The sequence below is a fragment of the Columba livia genome, chromosome 2 (assembly GCF_036013475.1).
Source record: "Columba livia isolate bColLiv1 breed racing homer chromosome 2, bColLiv1.pat.W.v2, whole genome shotgun sequence".
NCBI classification, from domain to species: Eukaryota; Metazoa; Chordata; class Aves; order Columbiformes; family Columbidae; genus Columba; species Columba livia.
Window position 1 is genome coordinate 123,024,434 of NC_088603.1, and position 14,727 is coordinate 123,039,160.

The 14,727-nt window shown below is 39.6% G+C and overlaps 1 protein-coding gene across 1 annotated transcript; it reads right to left on the reverse strand.

Moving 5' to 3' along the window:
* Positions 1-2,665: 2,665 nt before the first annotated feature.
* LOC102098419 (cytochrome P450 7A1) lies at positions 2,666-9,283 on the reverse strand. The gene is made up of 6 exons (XM_005506490.3): positions 9,083-9,283; positions 7,514-7,754; positions 6,308-6,921; positions 4,832-4,962; positions 3,711-3,886; positions 2,666-3,218 (listed from the first exon to the last, which is right to left on the reverse strand). The coding sequence occupies exons 1-6, from the start codon at positions 9,163-9,165 to the stop codon at positions 2,919-2,921; spliced, it is 1,545 nt and encodes a 514-aa protein (XP_005506547.2). The 5' UTR covers positions 9,166-9,283; the 3' UTR covers positions 2,666-2,918.
* Positions 9,284-14,727: the final 5,444 nt, after the last annotated feature.

Here is a 14,727-nt window from a genome sequence, read left to right on the forward strand (position 1 = left end):
CATAGCCTTGCTACCCTCAAAAACTGTTGTTTTAAGCAGGATTTGTTTAAGAATGGGGGAGTAGATACTTTAATGGTAATAATGTGTGCCAGAAGACAAGTAATTGTGAGAATGTCAGGCTTTCACGTGTTCTCCGAGTCAGTGCTAACTTACACTGAATGTGCTATAATTTATATAAATAATGCAAAAATATTATTGACAAAAGTATGAAAACAAGCTGTACTTAAAGACTGGATGCTTAGCTTACCAAGAGAACCAAGGTACTCTAATTATTCAAAACCACTTGTATCTTACATAATAGTTTAATGTTATAAGTATTGCAGATGGCAACAAATTGTTGTTCTCTGTTCTCCTTTGAAAATGAAAGAAGATTAAATAAATTATGAAGACAACACACAGGTAATACATATTCACACACTACAGAATCTTTTTATTTACCTTTGAATATTTAGCGCAGTGGCTAGTGAGAAGAAAAATGGATAGGGGATGAGGAAAAGGCTATGGATGTTGTCTACCTAGACTTTAGTAAAGCCTTTGACACCATTTCCCACAGTGTTCTCCTGGAGAAACTGGCTTCTCATGCCTTGGATGACCGTACCCTTTTCTGGGTAAAAAACTGGCTGGATGGCCGGGCCCGAAGAGTTGTGGTGAATGGAGTTAAATCCAGTTGGTGGCCAGTCATTGTTTCCCAGGGCTCAATATTGGGGACAGTTGTGTTTAATCTCTTTATCAATGATCTGGACAAGGGGATCAAGTGCACCCTCAGTAAGTTTGCAGATGACACCAACTTGGGCAGGAGTGTTGATCTGCTGGAAGGTAGGAAGGCTCTACAGAGGGATCTGGACTGCCTGGATTGTTGGGTGGAGGCCAATTGTGTGAGATTCAGCTAGGGCAAGTGCTGGGTCCTGCACTTGGGTCACAACAACCCCATGCAACTCTACAGGGAAAACCCAGTGGAAAAGGACCTGGGGTGCTGGTTGACAGCCGGCTGAACATGAGCCAGCAGTGTGCCCAGGTAGCCAAGGCCAACAGCATCCTGGTGTGTATCAGAAATAGCGTGGCCAGCAGCACTAGGGAAGTGATCGTGCCCCTGTACTCAGCACTGGTGAGGCTGCAGCTCAAATCCTTTGTTCAGTTTTGGGCCCTTCACCTCAGGAAAGACATTAAGGTGCTGGTGAGGGTTCAGAAAAGGGCAACAAAACTGGCGAGGAATCTGAAGCACAAGTCTGATGAGGAGCGGCTGAAGGATCTGGGGTTGTTTAGCTGGGAGAAAAGGAGGCTCAGGTGGGGCCTTGTCACCCTCTAAAACTACGTGAAAGAAGGTTGTAGTGGGATGGGTGTTAGTCTCTTTTCCCAAGTAACAAGCAATAGGGCAAGAGGAAATTGCCTCAAGTTGCATCAGGCAAGGTTTGGATTGGATATGAGGAAAAATTTCCTTCCAGAAAGGTTGTCAGGCATTGGAACAGAATGCCCATGGAAGTGGTTGAGTCACCATCCCTGGAGGTATTTCAGAGACGTGTAGATGTGGTACTTAGGGACATGGTTTAGTGACGGATTTGGCAGTGTTTTCTGGCCTAAACAATTCTACGATTCTCTGATTCTATATAATTTAAAGCAGTTCTAGGACTCAATCCAGAATTCAATGTTTAGGAAAAGCTCCATCAGCTAGACTGGATGTCTTGCCAGAATGTGAAGTTTGAAAACATCTAATAGTCCTGTATCTGATCTTCTGTGATGATGCTTACTTTTGACTCAAGGACAATAGGTCAAACCATAAGTCCTTAGAAACATACAAAACCAGGATAACAAGAGTATTTTAAGTCCATTTGTTCTTTTCATTGGCAGATGATAAGAAAGCTTTCTCTTTCGGCCTGAAGATGTTTCATTAAAAATGGACTTTTGTGACATCTATCCATCCATTATTTGAAACAGAAAAGGATAGGGATGGTACAGAGAACCATCTTAGATTATTCCTGGAACAATTGCTCTAACAGACATGCCACCATGGGCACATCACTCATGATAACTTTAATGGAATTAGACAAGGAAGACTTAAGGAGTATGACTGATGGAGGCTTATGGAAACACTGAGTTCAGAGAATGGTGCAAATTCCAACCAGAACCACTGGTGAATATACAGTAGCTATGTAATTATCTCCATATTGACATTTGAGCTGGCTGGTTTAAAGCTGGCTTAAGTGGCTTTGGTGTAAATCTCTGAGAACTTTAAGACATTAAAATGACAAACAGTCAGATTATGCATTTGGTTCAGGCAATATCATTTATTTTAATACAGTTACAACTTTCTGAAAAGAAATATATTACAATGAATATAATACAAGTTTTGCAGTTTCACTAGAACGTGAACAGTTTTGTAGATTTTCTTCAGGTCTTTTTCTAGTTTTTCATAAAACCATAAAGGTACTTCCCCAGGAAATTCTTCCCTCTCCACCTCAAATCAGCCTTTATACAACAAAATTTTCATTTTCCTTGTGGGGAGAACCACCATCCTCAGCATTTCAATTATAAAAAAGAACAAGTTTTAACTGTAGTTGAATTTGGACAATTATTTTGAATTAGCTGATGAAATTCTAACTTGCTCTGGGGAAGTATTTGCTGACAGGAAAAAAAGAACTACTATGCATGCACAACTCAGAATCTCAACTTGCATTTCAAAATGGCTGGTAAAAGGGGAAACATCTGTATCAATACAGTGCATTAAAGTCACTGCATGCTGACACCATAACAGTATACATCATGCATTTTTCATTAGACTGATGAATTAGCATCTTCATATAGCTTTTCCCCGAAGACTTGCAATATTTCATTTGCATATATACATAAAATATATATAAAGTATACGTTATGTAGTGTATTTATATAGTACATATTTTATATGCATAGTAGAAAATATATATTCATACACATTTCAGTCTATACCTAAAATCAATGTCATTGACTGGTTGCAAAATACCCAGTCCTGCACGGGATTGATCTAAAGAAGGACATTGCACATTTTTGTCCACAAGCTCTATCTCAAAATATGAAAAAATCAAAGCCAAAAATTGTTTAATTTCATGGACAGCAAATAACCTGCCAGGGCATTTTGCTATGCCTGTCCCAAATGGCATGTAGTAATACTTCAACTTGCGACCATTGCGGTAGAAGTCAGTCTTTTCTTCTCCGTTCTCATTGAGAAAGCGATCATATTTGAATGTCTGTAATTAAACCCACAAAAGAGTTAGTTGATATATGAATATTGAAGTTCTGGTATGTGGGACATGATCTCAAGTTCTTTGCTTATGGATCTTCTTTTCTGATTTCTTAAAAAAAGGATTATAACCTGCATTCTTGTTCATGCAGCAGAACTGGAAGATTTCTCATTCTGTGCCTTTGGGAAAATATTATCCTTACCATTGTCCTCCCTCAAACCCCCCTTTAATGGTAATCTTTCCTCACTGAAGAAGACAGTCAGTACAAGGCTCTCTTGAGCTGATAGCACACTTTCTGATTACACTAAAACATATTTTGCAGATAGTGCTGGCACCGACACTATTCTTTTTCTTGCCTATCATTACATCTCCAGGTGTAAGAACAGACTGAAGTACGACAGAAAACCAGCTATGGGGGCACCCCGACAAATGCTCTGTTTAAAGGCATGTTAGGTTCTGCTTCAGCACAGAGTTTAATGCACTTCAATAAATACTTACCAAGGGATCAGTGTAGATTTCTGGATCAAAATGCAAGAGCTGAGGATAAAGAGCTACAATATCATCCCTGCGAATGTTGTAATAATCATTCTCTAAGTGCAAAGTGAAATCCTCCTTGGCAACTCGGAAAGTCATGGATGCACTTGATAGCCTCATTGCCTCCTTGATGATGCTGTCTGTCAGGAGAGGAAAATGAATGATTACCAGGGAAATAGGATGCACCTGTCCTTGGGGAAGGTCACACATTTTGAACTCTTTCAAACCCATTATCAAACTCTGCATTTATCAGAAGAAATATTTTAACAATAACTTTGTAAATGCCTAAGAAGGTATCTTTCTCATTTCTTTTTAGCATTGTTATCTCCTCTGCAGATAACACCAAGAACATAATCTGCTTCCCCTAGAAAAATACTTAGACTTGATGCAACAGAATATTTGAAAGTGAGACACGTTTTCACTCTGAGATAAAGAACAAACCAGTCAAAACTGGATACATTTAAAAAGCCCCAAACAACAACAACAACAAAACAGTGCAGTGATCAGCATTTTCCGAAACTTTGAGAGACGGTGCATAGAAAACAGTACTCATAAAAATTTACTTGAGGGGTTTTTTTGTTTCAATATAAGCTGATGGGTTTTTTAAAAGAACGATAGTTATAGGGTGACATTTTCAAAACTCTCTGTAACTTAGACACTTTTGAAAAATGTGCCTACAATTTTAAATCTCTTAAGAAGAAATAAAAATAATGGTATTAGAACATATTGCTTCACATCATAAGAATTAGGATACAAAATTGGGAAACACCTAAAGTCATTACTAAACAAAATATTGTTATGAGTTTTCCATGGATCTCCAATACTATGCTGTATAGCTGTGTAGCAGTATTGAGACATGCCACTAACCACCAGAAAAGTGCTGTGAATTTTTATGCTGTCAGTATCACCTGGGACCTTAGGGAGACTGTGTTGACTATTGCTAAGGAACACAGAAGTTTTTGTTCTAGTGTGTGTTGGCAAATTCCATAGTAATTCCATAGCAAGCATTTATATGGTAACAAATAGAAGACTGTGAAAGCTGTGGGATGATTTCTGGTACTCCTGCATAAAATAACCATACCTACCTAGTATTGGCATATTATCCAGCTGTTTTCGGTTCAAGGAAATATGTTTGTCATCTAAGCTGATCTTCTCTCCAGCACTTTCCAAAATACTTTGCACTTCTTTGGTAGCAGCTCTCATTGCTTCTGGACTCCTAAGATCAAAAGAGCAGAAGAATAACATGATTTTATGCTAAAGAATGGTTTAAAAATGTTTTGCCATTAGCTTTCTTCTTGACTAAAGTTCAGTTTGTTAACTGACAAGTACAACCTTCTAAAATGAAAAAGTTAAAGCAAAATGCTGAAATACACTTTTTCATGTCTTGGCAAAGATACAATAGCTTCAAAAAAAAGGAAAAGAACCCCAAGGATTTGATTCTGTCTCCAGTGACAAGTGGGACAGAACTCAGGTGAATGCATAACTCAGGTAATAAATAGGTAAAAAGCAGTGCCAAGAATAAGAAATAAAACAGTCAGTTGTAGATTAGGAAATAGTCCCACTGCAGGTAGGAAGTGTAGGAACCTGATCATAGATCAGTTTTATAACATCACTTATCCTGGATGATGTCCTATTATGTGGCAATATTCTGTCTAGCTGAAAAGAATCCTCCTAATACTAAAAGTCCACATAGTATTCTTCACTGTCTAGACTTTCTTACAGACACTGAATATGTGAGCTATGGTGAAACACATATAGATAATAATACAGGATGCAATTGTGTCTTGATAAAGGCACAACCAATCAGGGTGTTAAAAGACTCCAATGCCAGAAGACCTAAAGACAATGTGTTCTTGGAATGAAAGGTACTAAAGAACTGCAGATACTAGCATTGGCAGGTAGATATGAGGATGCAAGCCACTGGCTAAATAAAAATGTCAGAAATTTAAATACATATTCAAGACTAAGTCATGCTGAGGCAGATTATACTCCACAGAGGCCTACTCTAAAATGAACATTTAATAGTATTATCTGAACTGTGTGTGCACTCCTCTCATGAGTAACAACAGTCTACACTTCAACTTTGGTAGGATCTGTGAAAATATAAACTATTTTCTGTTAAGTACCTGTGAAAACGTTAGTGAAGTTAAAGCTCATTTTGCCTGCCGTGGTGAGATGGTCTAAAAATGTCCAATTATATTGGGAGCCTTGAATACAATTAATGTTCTGACTGCAACCAGCACTTTTAATGTCATATCCTATAGATTTACTCCAAAGCTTTCTGGACAAAGTGTAGCATTGCCCTGGAGTATTTTTTTTATTATTCAAAAAAACTCGTGAACTTCTACGGAATTGCTCTCTGCTACCACCAGTACTTTGTCCCAGATAACTGAAGGAGTTTTCTGTGTAAGTCCAGAACAACATGCCACTTCTGTTGTAATCAGTAAGCTTTCTCACACTGATGAGGTATCAAGCAGTGGAATTTGCCTCTATTAATTAACTGGTTTCTGAAAGATAACAAACATTCGTCATGTTTGGAAACAAGAAATATTGGGACTTACTTAAGAAGATAGAACAAGCTCCAAAATGTGGCAGGTATGGTGTTGGCTTGGGAGGCCCAGAGCACTGCCACATGGGTCTTTGCTTTTTCCATGTCATTGAAGGTTGATAGAGTGTCATTCAGGAACATGCGGAGGGTGACAAGCTCAGAGAGGTTGTCCCTCTTGAGGAGGTTCTTGTGGAGGAGGGCCTCTCCCAGCTTCTCACGTGCGCTATGGGCACTCTTGAAGAGGTGGATAGGCAGCCCTGCCACAAGGGCTGGAAAGATCCTGTCAAATTCCTTGAAGTTTTCAAGAGCATTTAGGATATGAGCTCTCTCAGTTTCCTGCTTCGATGAGAGATTTTTATCGTGATTTGAACTAAATTCTTTCCCAAAAAGTGTTAAAAAGCCAGACTCAAACATCACCTGGCAACAGAATGTATAAAGTCCTTCTGTCACCCAGTCATTAGGCTGAAGTTTAGACATTCTTGACTGCAGCATGACGTATTGTAGGTTTTCCATCATTGCTTCAATGAGGGCATCTAAGGCATTACCTTGAAGGGTTCTAATGAAAGTCTGATGAAAATTTTCAGTGGTGTTTCCCTCTGCTGGGTCAATGCTACGATGCCCAAAAGCCTGTCACAAAATAAATTGTTTGCATGATAAATAAGGCCTGCCATAACCTTGATGATAAAGTCTAATGGAAAAAGCCAAAGTAAAACTTCATAGCTTAATAGGGGGAAGCATAATAAGGGCTATTAATACTAGAACTGATACTTTCTCAGTAAACCATAGCAGTTAAGTAGGCAAATGAAAATAGATTTGGATAGATGCTTACAAATAAATGGAGGTGGTTACCTACACCTTCATTCAACTCCCATCGACATCAACAGGATACTTTTTGCTCATTTCAGTAAGAGTTTGCCTGAGCTCCTATTGTGTTGCGTCAGTTTTTAAGGCACTAAGACCAAGTCTTCCATAGTGGTGAGCACCTCCTGAAGAAGATTTCAGCTTCAGCAAGCTGTATTATCATTTTGTAGATGGTGATATTTGTGTTTCTACTTTAGCAATTTGGGATACTAAATGACTAAATAATATCATTCTTGGACAATTCAAATCACTGCAAATTTCCTTTCCATTAAGGGAAAAAAGGACCCTAGTGTTTTAAACCAATAGAACCAGCAGATACTTTGCATATTAGATATTAAAACCAATTTTTAAGTGGTACCTTGGCAGAAGTAGCAAAATGGAACTTTTTCCAGTCCAAGTGTTTTCCCTGGCGTATCAATGCATGGTAGGAAAAAGGGTCAGTGAGGAAATGAATGTATTTCCCTGCTACTCGGCAAGTGAAAATGTGGCCATGCTTCTTCTGCTTTTCTTTGAGGAATTCAAGGGGGTTCGCACCGAACTGCAAGGCACAGCCCAGGTATGGGAGGAACCCATTTTCAAGGGGCGGCTCACCTTGTCGCCTACAAAACACAAACAAAAGCTGAATTTAGAGCTGTGTATAAAGCTGTCTCCTCCAGGACTTCCAGGTGAATTAAATTATGATGCTAGGATTTTTGGAACATGGAAAATGTAAAAAAAAAAACAAAGCCAAACCTAACCAAAAAATAGTATATTGACAAATCGTTTTCTCTCATTTAAAGAGTAAACCTATTGTGAAGGTCTACAGTATACAAGACTAGCTTTAACAGCCTGTGTTATAATAAACATAATAAAACATAGTTTGATTTTATAATTTTTCTGTTCCCTGGGTCAGAAATTTATCTTTCACTTGCTTGAATGAAACATTGTTGCCCCTAGCTAACATGTACTGCTAAATAATTGTCCCATAAATGAATAATCCATATAATTCATATTGTCTGATACATTTTTAGGCAATGGTATTTACAATTCAATTTGAATATCAATGGGAATATTTTTTTTAGTATAGAAAGCTTATTATTATTGGCACATCCCATTTGGACCAGATCCTGCTGAAAACAGTGGGAAAGTTGCCATGATCTTCAACAAGCATAAGAGTTAGTCTTTGAGGTGAAGTATTGTTGAGCACATGCTTTAAGTTAACAATATGCTTAAAGTGAAGTATACATTTAAATGATATTTTTTATTCTGAGTCAGAAAACTACTTTCCTGCATAGGGACACTATGGCTACTTAAATAACTTTCAGACAATACTTTATCTTTTATAATAAATTCCTGAGGGTTAAAGTTAGCTATTTTCACCTTTTTTATTAAACTTTTAAAAGTAAAACAAGAAAATGACTGCTGAAAAATACAAAATTACAATAGTTAAGCAAATTATTTGCTTCTTATGTAGATGTGCCAGCAGATGTGCTTTCAAGAAATACATAGTTGACACAGTAAGGTACATAAATATTATCTGTATTCAACAGTGGAACTAGAGATGATAGACTGATAATATGAAAATGTTTGTAAGTAGGTATTAAACTATAATTAGATATAAGTATTAGCTGTGATTAGAATGCAGGTAAAACTACAGCCCAGTACTTTGGGAAATCAGAAAATGCATATTCATATTTTAATGACCGCATTTGTGCATAACTTGTACTTACAGCTATGTCTAGGTATTACCTCACTATTATTAAAAAGCCCATACATAAAATTCTGTTGTAAAATAAATCTCTTAGAAGACCAAACTACATTGTTGCCCATGCTATCCTGCATCTGTCCATGTGGCAGTCTTAAGATTACACTTTTTTTAGCTATATGTACACAGTATATTTGACAGAAATAAAGACTAGGTACACTGAGATGCAAATAGATTCCTTACCTCTTCCTCCTCCTCCCTACAAGAAACCAAAAACCACAACAGAGTATTATCACTGTTCCCCAGATCCACGATGCTACAACCATTTCTGGTAATGGTCAAAAACTTCCAAGTGGAAAACTGGTAACTACCAGTATGGCAGGAGAGGGGACTGGGAATGACACAGAAGACATGTCACTATTTATATACAGTAGGTGCACCACTGTATCTAATGGCCTTCAGCCCAACTAGCAAGCTATTGATTAACCATTTCTGGAGAGAGCCTGTTTTGCCTCTGTGCTGACATCTTTCTGCAGAGAGCTTCACTGGATTGATGTAGACAGTTGCAGACCTGGCCTTGAGCTGATGTCACCTATCAGTAGTGTTTCCAAAGTAACCAAAGAGCTGTAACAGTTGATAATTTGAAGGTCTGTCAGGTGTGTTTTTATCTATCCTACAGATCTACCAATTGCAGTTTATAGTTCAAGTTTAGCAATCTATGAAATGGCTACTGACAGGCATCCAGAGGATTCCGACTGGGCTAAAAGGTGGTTGCAGTTTGTGTTGTCCTGTAGCAGCCATCCTGCTCATCCCCTCCCTTCTCCTTCATGTGGACCGTCCTGGCTCTGGTGTGCCACTGTGAGAGGGAATGCTGGGGGGTTTGGCTGCAGGTAAAGGGATGGCTGCAGGGATGGATGGACCTACTCCCTCTAATAACATTTCTCTGGTAGAAAGGGAAAAAGGGGTTTCTATAATATACCATGAGAGAGAAAGCAGGATTAGACAACCACAGTTTTTTGTTTTATTTTGTTTCCTATGTCCTTGGATCCCCAATCCACCATTTACCTTCCCATTTAATTATTATTCTTTCTGCCTTTGTTCCAAGCTGTACAGCACCAATTCAGTCCACTGTGCAGCCTTGGAATATGATGTCTGGAAAATTTCAGGAAAATTCTGAAAAATGTATTGAATTTTCATCACTCAGAGGAGCAAGCCCCCCCCCCCCCCCGCTTTGTTTTTTTCTCTAATTCAGTCCTTTCTGCTTAAATAGATCCCTGTGTACCCATTTTCTCCTATCATCCACATTGAGTTCCGCTATACGCTGTCCGTATATTGCTAAGTCCCTTCTACAGTGCTCTGTAGGCATATTCCTCACCCTAAAGGAGGGGCACATCAAGTATAACTGCTTGCAGGCTGCCCAGGAGAAAGACAGGAGAGACAACTGTTGCTAATTCAGGGGGGAAATTATCTAGATCAGAAAAGGAAGGAAGGGAGTCAGGAAGAGCTGGGTGGGCGAGAGGACTGGGTTAAGTGGGGGACCTACTGCAAAGGGCCAAATGGGAGGCTGAAACAAAAAGCCTACTAGCTGTGGGCTGGAGATAATCCAGGTATCAGGTAACTGGAGGAGACATTCCAGCTGCTCGGGAGTCAGTGCTGGGACTGCTCCTGGACATGCTCTTATCTGACAGATAGAATGTCAAGCTTCTCCCTTCTGCTTTCCCTCAGGGCTAAACTCTGGGGAGTAGGAGAGCACTTTTGGTACTCAGAAGAGGGGAAAGTGTAATCTGGGATGAATTTAGCGAACATTTAATAGAAATCCCCTCTTGCGTTTTGGTTAAAGACTTCAAGAAAAGTTAAGGAAAAGGTCGTGAGGGCTATGCTGCTTTTTGTTTGAAATGAACACGTACCATGACTAACTCACATAGTGAGGATTGTTGGATGATCATAGGAAAAAAAGGCACAGATGTGTTATTTCTATTATGGCGCTAGTTTTATCACATAAGATTGAACTTTTCTCCCCTTTTTCCTAACTAGTGAGACTTCGAACTTTGGCTTGCTCTTAGCACCTGGCATTGAGCCATTGAAGAGCCAGCTCAGGTAGCATATAGTGATGTCTCATTACTCATCTATGGCCTAATATATTTCTAAGGCAGAAACTGATGGGTTTTAGTCATTTTTCCAGGCTCACTTTTGTACCTGCTTTTGTTGGTGTCCCTACAGCTGTGTAATAAAACAGCAAAGATTTGGACTTCTCACCAAAGTTTGCCCCTTCAAGCACTACCCTGAAGACATTGAGCTGCAAATCTGGTAGACAGGAATATTTTCCTGGCTTGAAACCAAGGAAGACAGTGAGGCATGGGATAGCTCTGTGAAAACGTCATTACATTTGAGGCAATTTTTAAGTTTCTGTGCTGAAGAAAAAACTTCTGACAGGACTGAGGCTTGCCCTCAATCTAATAGCCAACAACTTTTGCATGTCAGCTCAAGATCCAGTCTTCCACTTCATTTTCATTTAAGCACAGGTGTGTCTAATATTTTCCTAGAAAAAACCTGTTTTTTCAACAGCTGAATTTAGACTGTTAGAATTGCTTTATAAAATCTATGCTTTCCCATTTCCTGTTTGTTTCCATTATAGGAAATCGCAGTTCTGTGTATCATTTTTGACCACTTCCTATCTTCATCCTAAAAAACTATGACCATTTTGTTTCTGCCTAATTCTTAATGCATGTGTAGGTCTCAGCTTTTTTATGTCCAACCAACACTGAAAAAGAAGCTTCCATCAGTTTTGTATGTAATACACAGGAATAATGTTTAACCAGCAACAGATACCTGTGGTTCCTCACACTATCACGTGTTGCACCAGATAGAGCTGCCAGTCACACATGCCTTTTCCTTACATGCATTGGGTAGTTGTGCTGCAATATGATGAGAACATCATTTATAAACAGCATCCTGGTGTCACAACAGGACTAACTTTTCTAAAGCTTCTTACCTTCTTTCTAGTTTTGATTTGTACATATATAACATACTAAAAGTGTAACCAGATGTAGGAAAAGAACCAGAGCTCCTTGGCAGCCTACCTTAATTAATAGCTTTTTCTGTCAGGAAAATAAAATATTCCCCCTCTTTTCCATTTAAGAGATCTTTATGTGGTAGTGCCCTTGATAAACAACTATTATGACTGAACAGAGTCACTCTCACATACTTTAAAGGCCTTCCGAATGCTAGATGAACTCCCATATAATTTCTTAAACAGGCCAATCTATAGCCCCAAATCAGCCAGTACTACAGTAGGCTACAGACTGTGACATAAGTTCTTCTGAGAAACATAAGCCAGAGCATTGTCTGCCACAGATACTCCCACAAAGTCAGCAGATGAGAAGTGTGTTTCTTCTTTCATTTATATCAGTGGGCATTAGGCTTTCCTGACTTTTTCAGCAGCACCAGTAGGGTACCCTGATGTTCTGGATATGGTATTTTAGCGCTCTTCAGTTTTAGACAGACAGAGACATGACATCTGGGTCCCGTTTCCCATTGCCAAAGCACAGGCAGTTGCCATCAATCTGTACAGCACGGCTTGAAGGCACCATGTTGTCACACTGATTGACAGATATTACATATTCTGCAGCACATTGTGTGTTGTGTATGGGGTTGGCTCTCTTGCTTCAGCCCAAAGTAGCAACTCATAGGAGTTACAGATGCAGTCAGAAAAACATACTGAATTTGTGAGGGAAACTCCTACCATAAACGATATGAAGAATATTAGTGCAAAGAACTGACATGACTTGAGCTCAAGTCTCCCTCAGGCCAATGACACCAGCAGGAATAACGCACCAAGTATCTTTGAATGTATAAGCCTTCATCATTGCAAGTTTGAACATAGGTGTTGATCCCTTAAGAACAGTGGAGAAACTCAGCAGTGCAGTGGGTGGTAGTTAGAAAATGGAAAACCTCTCAACAACTGTCATTAGATCTTTTGGTTTAACAATTGTTATTTGATGTTTTGGTTAAACTCTAGCACGTACTGAGCTAGAACCGGTCCAAAAAGAGAACTCAAGAGAACATTGATGCAGACAAAGCAGTGTGCTGACATTTTACCCAGTATGATGTGTTTAGCATCTGCTTCTACCTATGCCCAGCTGTCCACACCAGTTGCAAGGTCAGCAGAGATATGGCTTTGCTTGTGCCTTCAGGGTCAGGACATGTCATGTGCTGAGACTGATGCATGGTTACATTGCACTACTGTCCCCAAAAGGGCACCAAGACATTTTTCACCTCGATATGGACACTGACTGCAGAGGCTGCCAGAAGCACTCTTATCTATCACCTCTGCTCCAGCCAATGAAGTATGTTTGGCTGTGGCCTCTGTGGAGCCAATACTGTTCCCATAAAGCAAACAGGCCCAGCTTACTTCTGGAGAGGACCTGCGGTGATTCCTGAATCCAAAGAGAAGCCTTCTGGCTTGCTTCATACAGCTGCTTGGAAACAACTCACTAATCATCCAATATGTTGTAGCTATATGGCTTTCATTAGTCATGACCCATACATGGTATTTAAATAGACAAGCTGAGGTGAATAATTTTTTCCAGGGTTACTGCTGGCTTCATAGCTCAGCATCACTGGGGCACAGAAGGATGTAATGGAGTTACGAGAAGCTGCTGATGACATTTGGGAGTAAATAGCAAATTTGCACACAGCTAACAATAAAACATGTTTATTCACTGGAATTAAATAAGACATACACCCTATAAAGAAATGATTGACATTTTTTTCTCTCGCATGTGTTGTGAGAACTGGGCTAATATTTTTCATCAACAGATGAAAAACACAGAAACCACACAAAAAACAACTCAGCAGTGTGATGGCAGCCCTGTAGTTCACAGGGCAGGAGCAGTCTGACATGCTACAGCCAGGAGACACAATTGCAGCTATGAAACATTTCTGCAGCTGTGAAGCATGTAAAAGACATCTCAGAAAGGTGGAGAAATATGAAAAGAAAGCCTAAACAAAAATTTGTATGGCGTAGCTGCTTGTAGCTTAGAATCTTTTGCAGCCAGAACATTGCTAGTAAATAATTATATGTCACCACCTGCTGGTAAACTTTGAATCGGATTTGTGTGGTGCATTCTAATGTGAACTGTGCTAGTCAGTATGTGTTTCTTGTTTTAAAGAACAAAAATGGTATTTATTTTACGTGCCTAAGTATTTTTATTTGTATTTAAATACATGTATAGCTTTCATGAAAACCATTATACTATTAGTTTCTGGGGAAGAGTGACTTAGGTTTGTTCAGAGCCTGGGTGTTTTGGAGGCTGTGGGTTGCTGTCTGTGCTGATATGCTGGGTAAGACCATTGATGTTCCTGGAGGTTGAGCTCAAAACCTGGCTTTTCAGGGATCAGTGCAAATGTTGCTATTGACTTCAATAGAATCAGGGTTTTCCTCTTCTCCAGCCATGAGAAGCAGCTATGTTTAGAAACGAACAACAGCTGTCATCACACAGGATCCTGTGCTGAGCGGACAGTCCAGAAATTGAAGGTCCTTGTCCAACATCAGTGTTGACTGGACACAGCCACCATACATCTAGAAACTGGAAAGCATCAGCAATGCTGCGGGAGGGGAGGGGAGGGGAGGGGAGGGGAGGGGAGGGGAGGGGAGGGGAGGGGAGGGGAGGGGAGGGGAGGGGAGGGGAGGATATGCTGGCTGCTGTGTCCAGCAGCAACAACAGACCTGACCTCTAACAATGACACACCATTGCCTTCACTGTGGTTTCCCCTTGAGGAAAAATTACTATCACAAAATGGAATTACAGCACCTCTGGATTGCTGCCTCTTCTTACCCTGTCTTATTTTCTCAATCATTTTAAAGCTCTGTTGAAAGAACATAAACA

Bases quoted from the DNA above. Each gene is read 5' to 3' on its own strand.
- LOC102098419 (XM_005506490.3), bottom strand. From the start codon at position 9,165: ATGGTTGTAGCATCGTGGATCTGGGGAACAGTGATAATACTCTGTTGT. The intron at 7,755-9,082 runs GTAAGGAATCTA...TGTGTTTTGTAG, and splicing joins GTAGGGAGGAGGAGGAAGAG to GCGACAAGGTGAGCCGCCCC. The intron at 6,922-7,513 runs GTACCACTTAAA...ATTTTGTGACAG, and splicing joins ATTTTGCTACTTCTGCCAAG to GCTTTTGGGCATCGTAGCAT.